General features: G+C 45.2%; 1 protein-coding gene across 1 annotated transcript in view; it reads right to left on the reverse strand.

Moving 5' to 3' along the window:
• Positions 1 to 21,440, reverse strand: part of tango6 (transport and golgi organization 6 homolog (Drosophila)) — a 57,789-nt gene that overhangs the window by 27,754 nt on the left and 8,595 nt on the right. Inside the window, exons 5-9 of the mRNA XM_055664906.1 lie at positions 18,663 to 18,799; positions 14,364 to 14,526; positions 8,846 to 8,928; positions 6,758 to 6,870; positions 3,360 to 3,536 (exon numbers count right to left, since the gene is read on the reverse strand). Of these exons, the coding sequence (XP_055520881.1) occupies positions 3,360 to 3,536; positions 6,758 to 6,870; positions 8,846 to 8,928; positions 14,364 to 14,526; positions 18,663 to 18,799 (673 nt within the window). The remainder of the gene's footprint in view (positions 1 to 3,359; positions 3,537 to 6,757; positions 6,871 to 8,845; positions 8,929 to 14,363; positions 14,527 to 18,662; positions 18,800 to 21,440) is intronic.

Genomic DNA, 21,440 nt, shown 5'->3' on the forward strand with positions numbered 1-21,440 from the left:
AATGCCCGTCCACAGGTCAGAGGTCAGTGACCCTCCCGCTTCATTGGCACTGCTCAAGTCTCTGTGTGTTGGGACTGAAAGAGGTTCAAGGACAACTGTTGCATTGCCTGTGGATGATGAGGAGAATGCTATGAGAGGGTTGGAGGGAAGAGAGGAGTGGACCAGGGAATTACAAAGGGAAATATCCCTCCCACAGTGAGAGGACGATGGTGCACTGGCCAGCCCTAAACAACCCGTCTATCCAAATACACTTCTATCTTATCCCTCCAATACCTTCCCTACCACACACATCAGGCTTTCTTTGCAGTCTTTCTTAAGTAGAGACACATTAGACACCCTCCAGTCATCCAGCACCTTATACATGTCCAATGATGATTCATTATCTCAGCCAGGACTGAATTTCCTTTCCAGCTTCCCAGAGTGTCTTTGGATATACCTGATCAGAACCCAGAGAATTATCTACCTTCATACATTTTAAGACAACTAGTACCCGTTCTGTAATATGGACTGTACTCAAGATGCCCCATTAACACTTCTAACTTTCATACTTACAAATGAAGATGTATTTCTCCCTAGTAAAAACATGATGTTCATTTAGGACCTTGCCCATCAACTTAATGGGAATCTGAGGGGTAACGTTTTCATACAAAGGGTGGAGGGTATATGGAACAAGTTGCCAGAGTTGGTCATTGAGGCTGGGACTATCTCAACATTTAATAAATAGTTAGACAGATACATGGATAGGACAGGTTTAGTGTATCAACTTTAGACTATTGTATCTGGGACATGTTAGCCAGTGTGGGCCTGTTTCTATACTGTATCACTCTATGACTCCACACACAGATATCCAATTTGTTTTCTGAGGGCCCGATTTTCAACTTAGCTACATTTTTCCCTTAATGTACTTAATGACAGACTGTCATTAATTAACCCCTACCTTTACATAATCAACACCCTCATAACTGTTTCCAGTAATCTTCCCACCAACACCAGAGCCACAGGCTTGTTATCACCCGCTTTATGCATGTTCTCCTCATATAAAGCTGCCACTTTCTATACACCAAGCTCCCTCTGTCCCTCTTGTCTCTGGCTCCTACTGTTTGTTGTGTGCATCCTACCCAGCTAGGTCTCCCAAATCACCTCAATTTGGTCAGCATTAAACTCCATCTGCCACAGCTCTGCCCATCAATATCATCCTGTGGATTTGGACAACCCTCATCACCATCTCCACCACCATAATTACCCTGCAAACTCATTCATCACACCTTCAACATTAACATCCAAATTGTCAATGTAGAAACAATAAAGGCCAGTACTGATGCCAGCAGAACACAACTGGTCACAGGCTTCCAATCACAAGTGATACCCTCTCCCATCATCCTTTCACCGTCGGTTTGGATTACATTTGCCAATATGCCTGGATCCCTAACATTCTGCACCAGTTTCCCACATAGGACCTTGTTAAATGCCTTCATGATGTCCATGTAAAATATTGCCCATATCATAGAACAACATGGCACAGCACAGGCCTGCAGCCCACCATGTCTGCCTCAACCACGATGCCAGGTTAGCTATTTCCAGCTGCTTGCACATGAAAGGCATATCTCAATACCCTGCCTCCTCACACTAAATGCCTCTTAAACATTGCAGTCTCCTTTGCCACTGATCACCCTTTTGTTCCTCCCACATGGCAGAATGGCAGGCAGTGACTAGTGGGTTACTGCAAGGTTCGGTGCAGGGACCGCAGCTATTTACAATATACATCAATGATTTAGATGAAGGGATTCAAAGTAACATTAGCAAATTTGCAGATGACACAAAGCTGGGTGGTAGTGTGAGGAGGAGGATGCTATGAGAATGCAGGGTGACTTGGACAGATTGGGGGAGTGGGCAGATACATGGCAGATGATGTTTAATGTGGATAAATGTGAGGTTATCCACTTTGGAATCAAAAACAGGAAGGCAGATTACTATCTAAATGGCGTCAAGTTGGGAAAAGGGGACGTACAATGGGATCTGGGGGTTCCTTGTTCATCAGTCTATGAAAGTCAGCATGCAGGTACAGCAGGCAGTGAAGAAAGTGAATGGCATGTTGGCCTTTATAACAAGAGGAGTCAAGTATAGGAGCAAATAAGTCCTTCTGCAGTTGTACAGGGCCCTAGTGAGACCACACCTGGAGAATTGTGTGCAGTTTTGGTCCCCTAATTTGAGGAAGGGCATTCTTGCTATTGAGGGAGTGCAGGGGAGGTTTACAAGGTTAATTCCTGGGATGGAGGGACTGTCATATGCTGAGAGAATGGAGCGGCTGGGCTTGTACACTCTTGGAGTTTAGAAGGATGAGAGGGATTCTTATTGAAACATATAAGATTGTTAAGGGTTTGGACATGCTAGATGCAGGAACCATGTTCCCGATGTTGGGGGAGTCCAGAACCAGGGGCCACAGTTTAAGAATAAGGGGTAAGCCATTTAGAATGGAGACGAGGAAACACTTTTTCTCACAGAGAGTAGTGAGTCTGTGGAATTCTCTGCCTCAGAGGGCAGTGGAGGCCGGTTCTCTGGATACTTTCAAGAGAGAGCTAGATAGGGCTCTTAAAGATAGCGGAGTCAGGGGATATGGCAAGAAGGCAGGAACGGGGTACTGAATGGGGATGATCAGCCATGATCACATTGAATGGCGGCGCTGGCTCGAAGGGCCAAATGGCCTACTCCTGCACCTATTTTCTATTGTCACATTACTTATATCATTGTTGCCATGCCACTTTCACTGACACCCCTGTCCCTGTCACAACCCTGCCCTCGAGGGTTGAATTGCCAGCCCCGTCCTTCTTTCAACCATGTATTTCAACGTGTCAGCAGCACTGTGGAGGTTGGCATTACAAGACTCTGCACCGGAACTGGTGTCAGCAATCCCTGTGCTTACACACATGCTGCCTGCCATACTGACTTCCTCCAGCACCTTGTTTTTGCTCCAGATTACAGCATATGCAGTCTCTTTTGTCTCTCTTAAGAGTCATAGTATGGAAATAAGTCCTTTGGCCCAACTTGCCCACACCTGTCAACATGTCCCAGCTACACTAGTCCCATCTGCCCACGTTTGGTCCATATCCCTCCAAACCTGGCCTTTCCAAGTATCAACTTGTATCAACACTTTGTCTGCCAACGTATAAAGATGTGATTTTCACAAATTAATAACTGCCTTTTAAACACCCCAGCTGTTGCACAGGAGCAATTGTTGAGCAAAGTTTGACAGTGAGTCATTCAGGATGTGGTGGGAAATTTGAACAAACCTTGTGCAAAAGTTGGTTTTAAGGTGTGGTTTTTGGTGAGATTCTTATTGCATAGTTGCAGAAATCACTTACCTTTCCTGCTCCTTTGCAACCAGTCGCACACCCCCCTCGCTACCTGCTGTGAATCGGTAAAGCGGCTGCAACAAAAAGTCCATTGGCAACAGGCCTGCAAGTCGCTTCAACATCACCAGAGCTATCTGTTTCTCGGATTTCTGCAAGAACCACAAAATAATTTCCAGGCAAGCAGACCTGGTGAGGGTAAAGGAGTGTTAGCAAGGACCAAGAACAGACAGAACAGTCATCAATCCAATGGACAAATGGCCTACTCCTGCACCTAATGTCCATTGTCTAACAGGTAACAGTTCAAGTCAATGACTTGAGACCATGACTGAAGACTGTTACTCTGCCTTTGCCTCTCCACAAATTTAGTTTAGTTTAGAGATACACCATGGAAAGGCCATTCAGCCCGATCAAGTCTAATCCAACCACTGATTACCCATACATATTAGTTCGATATTATGCCACTTTCTCATCGACCCTACACGTTAGGGGCAATTTAGAGACCAATTAACCGACAAACCTGCACATCTTTGGAGTGTGGGAAGAAACCGGAGCATCTAGAGGAAATCCACGTGGTCACAGGGCGAATGTGCAAACTCTGCACAGATATCACCCGTAGTCAGAATGTAACGTGGGCCTCTGGCACTGTGAGGCAGCAGCTCTACCCACTGTGCCGACCACGGCTAAAGAACTGTTACATCTGCCTTTGTCTTCCCACATATACTCACTGACAGATAGCAAATCTCCAGGGTTTTCTTATTTACATTGTCCATTCTCTTGCTTCCCACCGTTTTAAGAGCACGTGTAATCTGATTCCACTCATGCCACTAGTGCCCACTCATTGGTAGTTTTGTTGGCACAGATATCAAACTGCAGACTCCAGCTGCAGAATCCTGACATCTGGTGTCGTCTGTGGCGAGCTTGCACATTAGTGTCATGTGTGGATGGGCTGGGTTGACGGGCACAGCAACGGGCCTCTCAACCCACCACGTCCATGCCAACCTAAACTAACAAAAGGCAAATCACATTACAAGTGCTCTTAAAAAGGAGCAAGGAAGAGAATAGAAAATGTAAATAAGAAAAGCCTAGTGATTCTCAGCCTGTCAGCGAGTATTTACAGAGACAAAGGCAGATGTAACCGTTCTTCAGTCATGGTCCAAGGTCACTGATCAGAACTGCTCTACGACCTTCTTACCAATCTACACTAATCTCATTTGCCCACATTGGTCCATATTGTCTATGCCTTGTCAACAGAAGGCCTCACTCTGGCCATGGAGGAGGCCCAGGACAGAAATGTCGGATTCGGAATGGGAGTGGGAGTTGAAGTGCTGAGCAACCGTGAGGTGCGCAATAACCAAGCTGATCTCCCGGTGTCCAGCTCACACTGGTGCCCAGCTCACACTAGGGTCCAGCTCACACTAGGGTCCAGCTCACACTACGGTCCAGCTCACACTCTGGTGTCCAGCTCACACTAGGGTCCAGCTCACACTAGGGTCCAGCTCACACTAGGGTCCAGCTCACACTCTGGTGTCCAGCTCACACTCTGGTGTCCAGCTCACACTCTGGTGTCCAGCTCACACTCTTTTTTTTTTTTTTTTTTTTTTATTCAAAAAATTTATTCAATTATTAAAAAATAATATTTACACTACAATAAAACAAGCCAGAACCCACCACCATAAATACAATACAAACATATATCCATACTAAACTATTATACAATTATGATACAATCCTTATTGAGGATACATTCAACACCCTGCGGAGCCCAGCGGTCCCGGAACTCCCTCAGGGTGCCCACAGACAGGGCGTATTCCCTTTCTAATCCCACCCGGGCACGGACGTAACCCCGGAAAAGGGGCAGGCAGCTGGCCCGGGTAGAGCCCTCCGCCGCCTGGCGCCGTGACTCGCGGATGGCCAGCTTGGCCAGGCCCAGGAGCAACCCAACCAGGACATCTTCAGCCCTACCCTCTCCCCTACGCACAGGGTGTCCAAAGATGAGGATGGTGGGTGAAAAATGCAGCCAGAAGGCAAGGAGCAGCCCCTTTAGATATTCAAACAGTGGCTGCAGCCTCACACACTCCATGTACACGTGGTACACAGACTCTTCCAGCCCGCAAAAGTGGCAGGCGGCTGGCGAGTCTGTGAATCGCGAGAGAAACAGGTTGCAGGGAACTCCTCAGTGCAATACCCTCCACCCCAGGTCCCCAATGTAGAGGGGCAGAATCCCTGCGTAGAGGGACCCCCACCGGGGGCCCCCCTCGCGACCGGAAGGCAACACTGACCGCCACTTGGTGTCCGGACGGTGGACCAGGGCGAGGAAGTGCAGGGTGTGGAGGAGGAGCCTGTACAGGACACGCCTCCCTGCGTCTTGGAGGGAGACGAAGGGTGTCGAGGAAAGGCGGCTCAAATTGTGTGGGATCGGCTCCCGGGATGGATCCAGCTCACACTGGTGTCCAGCTCACACACTGGTGTCCAGCTCACACACTTGGTGTCCAGCTCACACACTGGTGTCCAGCTCACACACTGGTGTCCAGCTCACACACTGGTGTCCAGCTCACACACTGGTGTCCAGGTCACACTGGTGTCCAGCTCACACACTGGTGTCCAGCTCACACACTGGTGTCCAGGTCACACACTGGTTTCCAGGTCACACACCGGGGTCCAGCTCACACACAGGTGTCCAGCTCAGCTCACACACTGGTGTCCAGCTCACACATTGGTGTCCAGCTCACACACTGGTGTCCAGCTCACACACTGGTGTCCAGGTCACATTGGTGTCCAGCTCACACACCGGTGTCCAGCTCACACAGTGGTGTCCAGCTCACACAGGTGTGTCACACACAGGTGTCCAGCTCACACACTGGTGTCCAGCTCACACACTGGTGTCCAGCTCACACACTGGTGTCCAGCTCACACACTGGTGTCCAGCTCACACACTGGTGTCCAGCTCACACACTGGTGTCCAGCTCACACACTGGTGTCCAGCTCACATTGGTGTCCAGCTCACACACTGGTGTCCAGCTCACATTGGTGTCCAGCTCACACACTGGTGTCCAGCTCACACACTGGTGTCCAGCTCACACTGGTGTCCAGCTCACACACTGGTGTCCAGGTCACACACTGGTGTCCAGGTCACACTGGTGTCCAGCTCACACACTGGTGTCCAGCTCCCAGTCCACCGGTCAGTCACAAAGCTACGTGGCATCGATCCATGAGACTTTGTCCTGATCGGCTGAAGAGCAGCGTTAAAGTCCTGATTTCTGTACCATGCTGTTGCCTTGCCTTCCGCCACTACCCCTCTACACTGGTGTCAACAGTGTGGAAGCTGGACACCCTGCCCTGGGAAACACATCAAAACATACCACTTCTAACAAACAGGACGAGAAAAAGTGAAAAAATGAATAACCCACCGCAAATGCGATACCCCTTGCTTGGTGAAACAGTGAAGATTAAAGACAGCCGGAATCACCATTTGCACAGACTCCATCAGCCTGGGGACAGGATCATTTCCGACAACACACACCTGAGAGGCAAAGGACAGACACAAGCAGCAATTAGAGTGGAATATATATCCAGGTTGCACAATAGTACAAGCCCAGACTGATGTAATCCAAATCGCACACTGTCACAGCCCTCCATGATGCCTGTAGAGTTTCAGCTGGGCTTGGATTAGAGTCCAACTGGGCCCACAGCAGAGTACTAGACACACACACAGACCAGGCATTGTCACTGGACAGAGAAACGCCCGATCAAAGACTCAGCATCAGATCTGGGGAAGAGAGCTTTCACACAAGGAAGAGTGATCAGCATTTGTTATTTTTATTTCTGAGTTACAGCATCTGCAGTAGTTTAGTTTTCATTTATCGAGCTTAAAAGTCGATTGTGCTCCCAGGGGCCTGAGACTTAGTGTCAGCCTGGGGCTTGTGTTCAGTGGGCTCAGTCTGTGTGTGCACACAAACCCACCCCTGCTACATAGCAATTAACATCCAGGCTGCAGGGTTGCCCAGTACTGTACACCCAGCCACCCACACTGACAGACCAAGAGATACTCCCAAATAGGCAGTCACACACCCGTATAAACCAGGGTGACACTGGCTGGCTCAGGTGGTTCACTTATATCCATCACATCACATGTTCATCTCATTCCGTATCACTAATGTAAATCTAAATTTCACACTAATATCTCCACTTTATACTTGAATAAAACTCACGCCTACACAAATATACACCAGTCACACAGAAAAGCCCCGAGCACTCAGTCACGTAGGGCCAACATGGCAATAGGACAGTACGCAACGCTCCAGCTCTCCCCAGTTCTCGTCTGGTTTCCTGTCCCCCCCATCCCAGGCTTTTAGTGCTGATAAATCATCATGTGATTAACTTCAGCGCCTCTTAAAAAAATAAATGGAACGAGAGGTAAAAGCTGTAGTCAAGTTGAGTTTGTGGTCACATGTAAGGTGAGGTAAAGAATGGGTCGACTGGGCTTATGTTCACTGGAATTTAGAAGGATGAGAGGGAATCTTATAGAAACATATACAATTCTTAAGGGATTGGACAAAATGTTCCCCATGTTGGGGGAGGCCAGAACCAGTTTAAGAATAAGGGGTAGGCCATTTAGGACTGAGATGAAGAAAAACCTTTTCACCCAGAGAGTTGTGAATCTGTGGAATTATCTGCCACAGAAGGAAGTGAAGGCCGATTCACTAGATGTTTTCAAGATAGATTTAGTTCTTAGGGCAAACTGAATCAAGGGATATGGAGAAAAAGCAGGAACAGGGTACTGATTGTGGATGATCAGCCATGATCATACTGAATGGCGGTGCTGGCTCAAAATGCCAAACGGCCTAATCCTGCACCTACCTACTTTCTATGTCTCTGTCCACAATGAAAATGTTGCGTGCAGCAGCATCACATACTCATGGACAAACACACAAAACAAATTATGTATAAATTATACGTAAATTTCTGTTGAAAAAAAACTCCAGAAAAAACAAGATATTAGGACAAAACACAATTAGTACAAAACACAATTAGAAAAACCCCATAGTAGTTCAAGAGGTGGACCGTGGTGTTCCCTTAGGATTAGGGATCTGCAGGTTGGTTCAAGAACCTAAAGGTTGCAGGAAACCTGACAGTGTAGGACTTCAGGCTTGTGTACCTCCTGCCCGATGGTAGCAGTGAGAAGAGGTGGGCCTTGAGGATAGAGGCCGCTTTATGGAGGCAGCACCTGGTGTTGATGCTTTTGGAGGGTGGTCTGTGGACCAGGCGAGTCTCTCGTATTCCTGTGCATTGGAATTGCTGAACCAGACCCTGATACAACCGTTTGTACTTTCTTTATGAATCAGTGACATGCCTTATCATTTGATACTTCCAGAAGGAGCCTTATACTGGCACAAATGTAAGATGGCTTTATCCGAAATGACTCCTGGCAAAGAGAACTCTCATCCCCAGAGGTGCCGTTTGAGCAGAGAAGAGTATCAAACGTTTGCTGGTCTTACCTTGTACACATCCTCCACACATCTAGTCAGTTCCAGCTCCCCCAACAGCACCACATCCACCTTCCCCGACTCCTCGCCCATCCCTGAAACACAGGAACACAGTGCTGAACTCCAGTCAACCTCCCAGCACAGTAGAAATTGGGAATTTCATAGAAATTATCGCCAGGCCTGGAGGGTCTGAGCTATAGGGAAATGTTAAGGGCCTGTCCCACTTGCGGATTTTTTTGGCGACTGCCGGTATCATTGACTGACGTATCAGGTTACCGGAAATGTTGCGGCGTGATGATGTTTAACGCGCGGTGTTTTTTCAAGTTTCGCAACTTTTTTTTGTTGCCGCTGGATTTTGAAATGTTCAAAATCTTTTGGCGACCCTGATATGACGTCGGCTGTCGCTGAAAAAATTTGCCAAGTGGGGCAGGCCCTTTAGGACATTATTCCCTTGGAGCACAATTATGAGAATAGAGGGCATGAACACAAGTCTTTTTTGCCCAGAGTACGAGAATCGAGAACTAAAAGGCACGGGTTTAAAGTGAGAACCTGTGGCGCAACATTTCACACTTTCACTCAGCTTTTCCTTTGCAGATCTTGGGAAAGAGGTAGATTTAATTGTGGTTCCCATCAAAAGTCTATGAATAAAACATTGGATAAATAATGACAATGGCAGTAAAACTAATGAAATCCTAATCAAAAAACATCTCCATGTACTGGAAGCATTTCTCAATCATGTCTATCAACCAAATGAAACATGTAATTAGAAATCCATTTCAATATAGACAGACGGTAAACAGCTAATAACATGAAAGCAATTTATTAAATTCCCAGACTGACTAGTGTTCATTTAAACTACAATATTTCCATCTAAAAACCCCAAGGGCCTCACGTTGCAACACGTCTTGCAAATCATTGCTGCTCTCCCGGCACTCTACAATATCACACGCATGACCCCTCCATGCCCAGCATGACTCCTCCACACAAGTCTGTGAGGGGAAAACATCATGGGCCTGTCCCACTTAGGCGATTTTTTGTCGCCACATGTTCGCCGATGGTCGCTAGTCATGCAAAAAGTCGTAACGTCTTTCTGGTCGCCGCTAAATTTCCAACATGTTGAAAATTTTCAGTGACAATGGGCTTGACGCCAATGAGCGTAGCTTGACTTCTCCTGACGTAGGTGCTGTCGTAGGCTGTCACCAGGATGACATAGAAACATAGAAAAGAGGTGCAGGAGTAGGCCATTCGGTCCTTCGAGCCTGCACCGCCATTCAAAATGATCATGGCTGATCATCAAACTCAGTATCCTGTACCTGCCTTCTCTCCATACCATATAACCATATAACATATAACAATTACAGCACGGAAACAGGCCATCTCGACCCTTCTAGTCCGTGCCGAACACATAATCTCCCCTAGTCCCATATACCTGCGCTCAGACCATAACCCTCCATTCCCTTCCCATCCATATAACTATCCAATTTATTTTTAAATGATAAAAACGAACCTGCCTCCACCACCTTCACTGGAAGCTCATTCCACACAGCTACCACTCTCTGAGTAAAGAAGTTCCCCCTCATGTTACCCCTAAACTTCAGTCCCTTAATTCTCAAGTCATGTCCCCTTGTTTGAATCTTCCCTACTCTCAGTGGGAAAAGCTTTTCCACGTCAACTCTGTCTATCCCTCTCATCATTTTAAAAAACCTCTATCAAGTCCCCCCTTAACCTTCTGCGCTCCAAAGAATAAAGCCCTAACTTGTTCAACCTTTCTCTGTAACTTAGTTGCTGAAACCCAGGCAACATTCTAGTAAATCTCCTCTGTACTCTCTCTATTTTGTTGACATCCTTCCTATAATTAGGCGACCAAAATTGTACACCATACTCCAGAATTGGCCTCACCAATGCCTTGTACAATTTTAACATTACATCCCAACTTCTATACTCAATGCTCTGATTTATAAAGGCCAGCACACCAAAAGCTTTCTTTACCACCCTATCTACATACCCCCTGATCCCTTTAGCCACAAGGGCCACATCTAACTTGCTCTTAAATATAGCCAACGAACTGGCCTCAACTACCTTCTGTGGCAGAGAATTCCAGAGATTCACCACACTCTGTGTGAAAAATGTTTTCCTCATCTCGGTCCTAAAAGATTTCCCCCTTATCTTTAAACTGTGACCCCTTGTTCTGGAACAAGGGCAAAAATGACCTAGGTTATCGCTGTTTTTTCGGCAACCTGCTATGACTATGACAGTCTCCGGCAGTTGCCTAAAAAATCGGCAAGTGGGACAGGCCCATTACACTCAAATTCAGGCACAGATAAACAATGTGTAAGGGTGCACTGCTGAGTTGACTCACTGCTCCTGGGTAGGGAGCTGGCACATTTATGATGAACTGCAGGGTTACCTGGTGCCAAGGGTGCCTCAGGGCTTTGTAGCACTCATGGGAGGGAAACAGTACAACGATGCCAATGAGACAGTGGGAAGGGAAAATGTGGAACTTGCGAAAGAGAGCTACCTGATTCATCTTGTTGATTTAAGAATATAACGTACGAGGCACTGCAGGCTTTGGCAGGCTCAAACCTTCCTCAGAACATTTACTGGATTCTGCCCACTCCTGCCTGACAGATTTGCATGTAACCGGGTCAATTCTCTGATTTAAATCTCTCTCATACTCTCCTGGGTGTCAACATACAAAACTTTATTGTTAACTTCATTCACAGGATGCAAATGTGAGCAATTGTTGCGATAGAATAGTACAGCATTTAACAAAATGCTCTTCAGCCCATCACTCTCAGGAGACCCTCAAGGACAAATCCAGACCTAAACCTCGTTCATCTAACCTCTCCGCCTTCCCACTTCAAGGAATAAAGTCCTCGCCTGTCCAACATCTCCCTATAGCTCTGGCCCTTGAGTACAGGCAACATCCTTGTAAATCTCCTTTGCTGCACTCTTTCCAGCTTAACGGCATCTTTCCTTCAACATCTTGTACAATTTTTTTAAATTGCTAGTATTTAAATCCCCCAGCTGCCATGGTGGCCTATGGAGTCAAGTCCATTCATCAATGCTCTCATAACCTGAGCCCGAAATACCACCCTATACTTTACTCCAGCACCAGCTCTTCCAATGACAGGGAAGGAAGGACTGAACAACACTTTCAAAATCCAGACTTCAAACTACAATGGGTTAAAGACAAAGATAACCTGTATCCTGTCACTAATACTAACTACTTGTGACTAAAACTATCTACAAACACTACATCCTGTGACTAACACTACTTATGACTAACACTAACTACTAACACTACTTGTGAGTAACACTAACTACCAATACTATATTTAACCATATAACAATTACAGCACGGAAACAGGCCATCTCGGCCCTTCTAGTCCATGCCGAACACTTATTCTACCCTAGTCCCATCTACCTGCACTCATACCATAACCCCCCATTCCTTTCCCATCCATATACCTATCCAATTTATGAATACCGAAGAAAATAAATTGTTCAATATCTCCCCCATCTCTTTTGGCTCTGCAGATAGCTATCCACTCTGACTCTCTAATGGACCAATTTTATCCCTCGTTATCCTTTTGCTATTAATATAGCTGTAGAAACCCTTTGGATTTACTTTCACCTTACTTGCCAAAGCAACCTCATATCTTCTTTTAGCGTTTCTAATTTCTTTCTTAAGATTCTTTTTACATTCTTCATACTCAAGCACCTCATTTACTCCATGCTGCCTATAATTATTGTAGATCTCTCTCTTTTTCCAAACCAAGTGTCCAATTTCCCTTGAAAATCATGGCTCTTTCCAATTATTACTATTTCCTTTCAACCGAACAGGGACATAAAGATTCTGTACTCTTAAAATTTCACCTTTAAATGACCTCCATTTCTCCTCCACATCCTTCCCATAAAACAAAATATCCCAATTCACTCCTTTTAAATCCTTTTGCATCTCCTCAAAGTTAGCCTTTCTCCAATCAAAAATCTCAACCCTTGGTCCAGTTCTGACCTTCTCCATAATTATATTGATACTAATGGTATTGTGATCACTGGACCCGAACTGTTCCCCAACGCATACCTCCGCCACCTGACCCGTCTCATTTCCTAACAGGAGGTCCAGCACTGCCCCTTCTCTAGTAGGTACCTCTATGTATTGCTGAAAAAAACTATCCTGCACACATTTTACAAACTCCAAACCATCCAGCCCTTTTACAGAATGTGTTTCCCAGTCTATGTGTGGAAAATTGAAATCTCCCACAATCACTACCTTGTGCTTACTACTAATATCTGCAATCTCCTTACATATTTGCTCTTCCAATTCTCACTCCCCATTAGGCGGTCTATAATACACCCCTATAAGTGTTGCTACATCTTTTCCATTTCACAGTTCCACCCAAATAGCCTCCCTAGACGAGCCCTCTAATCTATCCTGCCAAAGCACTGCTGTAATATATCCTGTGACTAACACTAACTACTAACACTACATCTTGTGATTAACACTAACTACTAATACTACATCCTGTGACTAACACTAACTACTTGTGACTAACTCTAACTACTAACACTACATCCTGTGACCAACACTAACTACTAACACTACTTGTGACTAACACTAACTACTGACAACACTAACTACTAACACTACATCCTGTGACTATCCAACATTTGACACAACTAGTATTCATCTAGCCTTTGCACAAAGCTGCAGCTTTGGAAGTGTTGAGTCTGAGCATTACACTACGATGATTTTATTCAGTGCATGGGACGGTATATCTGACCAAACAAACTAACTAAAGGGACACATTTTTCTACAGATCTGCTTTGCTGTGACAGATCAATATCCCGACCCGAAGCGTCACCTATCCATGTTCCCCAGTGATGCTGCCTGACCCGCTGAGTTACTCCAGCACTTTGTGCCTCCCTCTCTGACCCAGCACCACTCACTGCCATTTGCTTTACTCAGTCTCTGGGACTCCACTTTTCACAATTATTTTAACAAAAGCTGAAATTGTCATAAACACTCAGCCAGTCAGGCAGCATCTAGGACAGAGAAACAGATTGAACCTTTCAGGACAATGACTTTTCACCATAATGAAATACTGAAATGATTCATGTCCTATAAATAATGGGGAGTTGAAAGCCAAGGAAATGCCAGTGGCGCAATGGAGACACTGCATGGATCCGAGACCTGTCGTGGGGTAACCCTTGCTTTGTTCTCTCCGTTGGGGACTTGTTTCTCGACACGAAACATCGGCAATTCCTTCTCTCCATGGATGCTGCCTCACCCGCTGAGATACTCCATCATTTTGTGTCTACCTTCGATTTTACCAGCATCTGCAGTTCTTTCTTAAAACATTCTGTCCAGCTACAGGTGCGGCTGGACTGCTGAGTGTGTCCAATAATATATCGGACTTCTGGCAATCAGTGTCCTGCCATTCTGCACAACTCAGGTCACATTAACATGCCGTTTCTCGCTGGCCGTGTACAATGTGTAAGAGCTGCTGCTCAACTCTCAGCCTACCTCTGGTCCTCAGGCAGGTGACGAGTGGAGCCAGCAGAGGCCCCAGCAGATGCTCGGCTGCCAGCTCGGGTTGTTCCCTCACCATGGAGAGCAGAGTGGTCGTGGCCACCCGCTGAAACTGGCGGGCTGTCAGCGCGTCACGGATGTGAAGCAGCTCCAGAACCTGTGTGAATCACGAACAGGGCAGTGTATGAGGAGCAGTAGCAGCACCTGTCACAATACACACTGATACCGATCTTTTAAGCAGAAATTTAATTAAATTTAATTTGTCCAATTTTAGATATATTAGAAATAATTTAACTATTGATTCAGCCAAACTATATTTTAATGCAATGATTGTGCCATACATGACCTACTGTATAACAACTTGGTCACTGCCATGTAAGTCCACACTAAAGCCTGTTGAAATTGCTTATAAACAAGCCCTAAAAACTCTTGACAAAAAGCCCAGAATGTACCATCACTGTAGCATCCTGAAGAAATTTGATCTGCTGAGCTGGGAAAACGTAATAAAATATTCGGACTTGATTTTGGTTTACAAAATCTTCTGTGGACTAGCCCCACCTCCGTTAAAGGACTTCATAAAGAAAAACACAAATAGGTCGACAAGAGCAGCCTCCAGGGGTGATTGTATCGTCCCGTTTAGGAAAAGTGTCTTTGGGCCGTCAGTATTTTCATATCGAGCGTCGCAGACTTGGAACGCGACAGCATGCGTCATACGGGATCTGCCAACCCTTACCTCATTTACCAAACATCTAAAAACATGGTTACTGCAAAATCAAAACTGCAATCATAATCTACCTTCTTAACATTATCCTATGGTACTCTTTTATTGTTAGTTTTTTATTTTATTGTCTGTTTTGTTTTGTTTTTGACTTCTGTTTTGTCTCTTCTCTTATTGATTGATTGTGTTGTGATGTGCTTACCTTGTTTACCAGAGGGACTAAAGATGGAAATTAGCTACTGGCTACAATCTTGCGTATTACATGTAAATGTTTATTAATATGCACTGTCCCCTAAATAAATAAAATTACAATTACAATTACAAATTACAAAGAGAAACGAGAACCTGCAGTGAATTTAGGGAGCGAGGCAGAAGATGAAAAAGCAGCTTTTCTATCCAGAGCTATTCAGTCGTCAAACTATACTCTATGTGAGTACAAGCAAGCCTTACACAAGTACAACAGGTAGCATTGAGAAAAATGCAAGTGAGCAAGATCTGTTATACGGCAGGATGGAAGATCAGGTCTTCACCCTAACTGATGGCATCCTGAGAAGAGAGGGAAATAAGCTGTTCTTAACCTGGCAGTAATGCTTTGTAGCTTTTGTACCGTCTGCCTGACAGGAGAGGGAACAGGGAATGATCGGAATATAAATGGTACTTGACAATGTTTGCTGCTTTCCTGAGGTGGCATGAAGTGTAGGAATCAGGGATTGGATGGGGAGGGGGGGGCAATAAAATACTTTATTTCAGATTGGCTGAAATGCTGATGCAGGAGGAAGTTTTAGGTACTTGGAGGGTAAAAGACTGGCTGAGGGGGGAAAGAAAGACAAAACTTCTTCACACGGAGGGCGGTGGGTTTATAGAATGAGCTGACAGAGTACAGAGGGCGGGCACAATAACGTTTAAAAAACACTTCGACAGGTAGATTGATAGGAAAAGCTAAGAGGGATATGGGCCAAACACTGCAGGCGAGACTAGCTCAGTAAGTCAATGGTTGGTGTGATTGAGTTGGGCCACAGGGCCTGTTTCCCTGCTGTACAGCTCTCTCCCGACAGGGCAAGGTACAAATGTATTAATGGATATGGGAAGAAGCTGAATGCAGGTAAATGTTAGTAGAATTATTTACTAGCAAGGAGGGCAAGGACCAACATGGACTGGCTGGCTGAATGGCCTGTGCCTGTGTTGTAAAGTCTATGTGTTAGCATGGAGTGAAGGGAGCCTTGATCTGCTCCATGGCTCCATCTAGCGGGACATGGATAGATTGCAGCCGCCCCATAAACCAAGAGAAATGCAACTGAGGTCACCAGAAGGCTAGAGGTGAAAGAATAACCTATGTTCCTGTTCGGTTGAAAGGAAACAGTAAAAATTGCAAAGAGCCCTGGTTTTCAAGGGAAATTGGACATCTTGTTTGGAAAAAGAGGGAGATCTACAATAATTATAGGCAGCATGAAGTAAATGAGGTGCTTGAGGAGTATAAGGAATGTAAAAAGAATCTTAAGAAAGAAATTAGAAAAGCTAAAAGAAGATATGAGGTTGCTTTGGCAAGTAAGGTGAAAGTAAATCCAAAGGGTTTCTACAGCTATATTAATAGCAAAAGGATAACGAGGGATAAAATTGGTCCATTGGAGAGACAGAGTGGACAGCTATCTGCAGAGCCAAAAGAGATGGGGGAGATATTGAACAATTTTTTTTTCTTCGGTATTCACCAAGGAGAAGGATATTGAATTATGTGAGGTAAGGGAAACTAGTAGAGTAGCTATGGATACTATGAGGTTCAAAGTAAAAGAAGTACTGACACTTTTGAAAAATATAAAAGTGGATAAGTCTCCAGGTCCTGACAGGATATTCCCTAGGACATTGAGGGAAGTTAGTGTAGAAATAGCCGGGGCTATGACAGAAATATTTCAAATGTCATTAGAAACAGGAATAGTCCCCGAGGATTGGCGTACTGCGCATGTTGTTCCATTGTTTAAAAAGGGTTCTAAGAGTAAACCTAGCAATTATAGACCTGTTAGTTTGACTTCAGTGGTGGGCAAATTAATGGAAAAGATACTTAGAGATAATATATATAAGCATCTAGATAAACAGGGTCTGATTGGGAACAGTCAACATGGATTTGTGCCTGGAAGGTCATGTTTGACTAATCTTCTTGAATTTTTTGAAGAGGTTACTAGGGAAATTGACGAGGGTAAAGCAGTGGATGTTGTCTATATGGACTTTAGTAAGGCCTTTGACAAGGTTCCTCATGGAAGGTTGGTTAAGAAGGTTCAACTGTTGGGTATAAATGCAGAAATAGCAAGATGGATTCAACAGTGGCTGAATGGGAGAAGCCAGAGGGTAATGGTGGATGGCTGTTTATCGGGTTGGAGGCAGGTGACTAGTGGGGTGCCTCAGGGATCTGTGTTGGGTCCTTTGTTGTTTGTCATGTACATCAATGATCTGGATGAAGGTGTGGTAAATTGGATTAGTAAGTATGCAGATGATACCAAGATAGGGGGTGTTGTGGATAATGAAGAGGATTTCCAAAGTCTACAGAGTGATTTAGGCCATTTGGAAAAATGGGCTGAAAGATGGCATATGGAGTTTAATGCTGATAAATGTGAGGTGCTACACCTTGGTAGGACAAATCAAAAGAGGACGTACATGGTAAATGGTAGGGAATTGAAGAATACAGTTGAACAGAGGGATCTGGGTATAACCGTGCATAGTTCCTTGAAGGTGGAATCTCATATAGAAAGGGTGGTAAAGAAAGCTTTTGGTATGCTAGCCTTTATAAATCAGAGCATTGAGTATAGAAGCTGGGATGTAATGTTAAAATTGTACAAGGCATTGGTGAGACCAAATCAGGAGTATGGTGTACAATTTTGGTCGCCCAATTATAGGAAAGATGTCAACAAAATAGAGAGAGTACAGAGGAGATTTACTAGAATGTTGCCTGGGTTTCAACAACTAAGTTACAGAGATAGGTTGAATAAGTTAGGTCTTTATTCTCTGGAGCACAGAAGGTTAAGGGGGGACCTGATAGAGGTCTTTAAAATGATGAGAGGGATAGACAGAGTTGATGTGGACAAGCTTTTCCCTTTGAGTATAGGGAAGATTCAAACAAGAGGACATGACTTCAGAATTAAGGGACAGAAGTTTAGGGGTAATATGAGGGGGGAACTTTACGCAGAGTGGTAGCGGTGTGGAATGAGCTCCCAGTGGAAGTGGTGGAGGCAGGTTCATTGGTATCATTTAAAAATAAATTGGATAGGAATATGGATGAGAAGGGAATGGAGGGTTATGGTATGAGTGCAGGCAGGTGGGACTAAGGGGAAAAAAAGTTGTTCGGCACGGACTTGTAGGGCCGAGTTGGCCTGTTTCCGTGCTGTAATTGTTATATGGTTAATAAAGAATGAACACACTACTCCCAAATTAATATTGTTTCTTCCATCCAAACATTGCCCTGCCACTTTGAGCTGATGCATTGGAGGAAGCCATATCCTGCGGCAGTGGTTTTGCCCACCCGATCGGTCCCACGGTCACACCTGCCCCATCAATGTGTGAGCCATCACCCTGTGGTCGTGAACATTTACCTGAGGGCACACGTGCCGGTAGTAATCTCCAACACACAAGCACTGCTGGGGACAAGAAGCCAGAATCCTGGCCACAGTATCACACTTCCTCCAGTCAGCGGCCACTGCCTCCGCACACTCCCCTCCCGCGGGTCCAGCTGCAAGTAAAGGAGAATGAAAGCATGCAGCGTGGGCACGGACGGCCCGCAGCACAGGCATGGAGGGCCGGCAGTGCGAGGGGAACCGCGGTAGGACATGGACAGGGCCCCATGGCTTAGACACAAACACACTGAGACACAGCTCGTGACCAGAGTAGACATGATTCACATCTTGGGGCTACGACGATACCTCAGTCTGCCTCGAGCTGTGAGCGAGCTGCGTATGACCACATCCAGCCAACTGCGGCCTGGTTATCAGACCAATCTCACACTGTAGTCATTGAATCATCTATGCCTCACGTTGTTCTATTTCCATCACCTCATTCATTCATTCTATTGAACAGCCCCATCCTGGTGACTCCCCTCCATAGTCTCCAATGCAGTCACATCCTTGCTATGATTGGTGACCAGTACTGCCACAGCCCTCCTCCTGCAATCACCAATGTTCTAGACACTCGTGCTGCCACAATCAAGGATCCTGGGACTGGTTCTCTGTTCTGCATCGCTCCATTACAGGAAAGATATAGATAGAGTTGGACAGGGTGCGTACGATGTTTACCTACATACTGCCTGGATTAGAGTTTAGCTCAGTTTATTATTGTCATGTGTAGCTTTTAGAGGGTACTAGGCCAAGTGGGACCCGTTCCCCCAACGTAATATTCCACCACTCACCCATAGCCCCGAACTGCACTGGTGTGGCTCATTTACCCTCATCCCTTCCCCCTCCCTCTTCTTTCCGCTCTCCTCCTCCCCTCCCCCACACACCTCTCCTTTCCCCAATCCTCAGTCACTCCCTCCCTCCCTCCCTCCATAACCCCTCTCTGCCCCTCCTTACAACAATGTAACAAATCTCTCTTTGCACTGGGTGTTCCGTCACTTGGTAACATTGTAACAGGCAGGGCAAGTTTTAAAGTGAAAAGTTTGATTTTTTTAAAGTTTAAAATGTGAATAACTTGTAAAATATAACATCAATCTGAATGTAATTCTGCTGATTTTTTAATACTTTTTTTTTAATGTAAATAAGATCCCATTGAGATGTCATTGTGGGGTGGAACACTGCTGATGGGCAGCTTATGTAAATGAGATCCCATTGTGACATCATACGCTGCTAACTGCCAGTGCAGATGAAATAACCATATAACCATATAACAATTACAGGACGGAAACAGGCCATCTCGGCCCTACAAGTCCGTGCCGAACAACTTTTTTCCCATAGTCCCACCTGCCTGCACTCATACCATAACCCTCCATTTACTTCTCATCCATATGCCTATCCAAATTATTTTTAAATGATACCAACGAACCTGCCTCCACCACTTCCACTGTAAGCTCATTCCACACCACTACCACTCTCTGAGTAAAAAAAAAAAATGAAATGAAATGATTCAATTTATTGTCATTGTCAGTGTACAGTACAGAGACAACGAAATGCATTTTTAGCATCTCCCTTGAAAGGGAGACACAGGGCGTCGCGGTGTGCCCGCGCCTGCCGCCGTAACATTCCATTACAGGCAAAGGTGGGTGAAGTGTCTTGCCCAAGGACACAACGACAGTATGCACTCCAAGCGGGATTTGAACCGGCTACCTTCCGGTCGCCAGCCGAACTCTTAGCCCATTGTGCTATCTGTCGTCCTAAAGAAGTTCCCCCTCATGTTACCCCTAAACTTCTGTCCCTTAATTCTGAAGTCATGTCCTCTTGTTTGAATCTTCCCTATTCTCAAAGGGAAAAGCCGATCCACATCAACTCTGTCTATCCCTCTCATCATTTTAAAGACCTCTATCAAGTCCCCCTTTAACCTTCTGCGCTCCAGAGAATAAAAACCTAACTTATTCAACCTTTCTCTGTAACTTAGTTGTTGAAACCCAGGCAACATTCTAGTAAATCTCCTCTGTACTCTCTATTTTGTTGACATCCTTCCTATAATTGGGCGACCAAAATTGTACACCATACTCCAGATTTGGTCTCACCAATGCCTTGTACAATTTTAACATTACATCCCAGCTTCTATACTCAATGCTCTGATTTATAAAGGCTAGCATACCAAAAGCTTTCTTTACCACCCTATCTATATGAGATTCCACCTTCAAGGAACTATGCACGGTTATTCCCAGATCCCTCTGTTCAACTGTATTCTTCAATTCCCTACCATTTACCATGTACGTCCTATTTTGATTTGTCCTGCCAAGGAGTAGCACCTCACGTTTATCAGCATTAAACTCCATCTGCCATCTTTCAGCCCATTCTTCCAAATGGCCTAAATCACTCTGTAGACTTTCGAAATCCTCTTCATTATCCACAACAACCCCCATCTTGGTATCATCTGCATACTTACTAATCCAATTTACCACACCATCCAGATCATTGATGTACATAACAAATAACAAAGGACCCAACACCGATCCCTGAGGCACCCCACTAGTCACCTGCCTCCAACCCGACAAACAACCATCCACCTCTGACTTCTCCATTCAGCCACTGTTGAATCCATCTTGCTATTCCTGCATTTATACCCAACAGTTGAACCTTCTTAACCAACCTTCCATGAGGAACCTTGTCAAAGGCCTTACTAAAGTCCATATAGACAACATCCACTGCTTTACCCTCGTCAATTTCCCTAGTAACCTCTTCAAAAAATTCAAG

Source organism: Leucoraja erinacea, chromosome 50 (assembly GCF_028641065.1).
Source record: "Leucoraja erinacea ecotype New England chromosome 50, Leri_hhj_1, whole genome shotgun sequence".
NCBI classification, from domain to species: Eukaryota; Metazoa; Chordata; class Chondrichthyes; order Rajiformes; family Rajidae; genus Leucoraja; species Leucoraja erinaceus.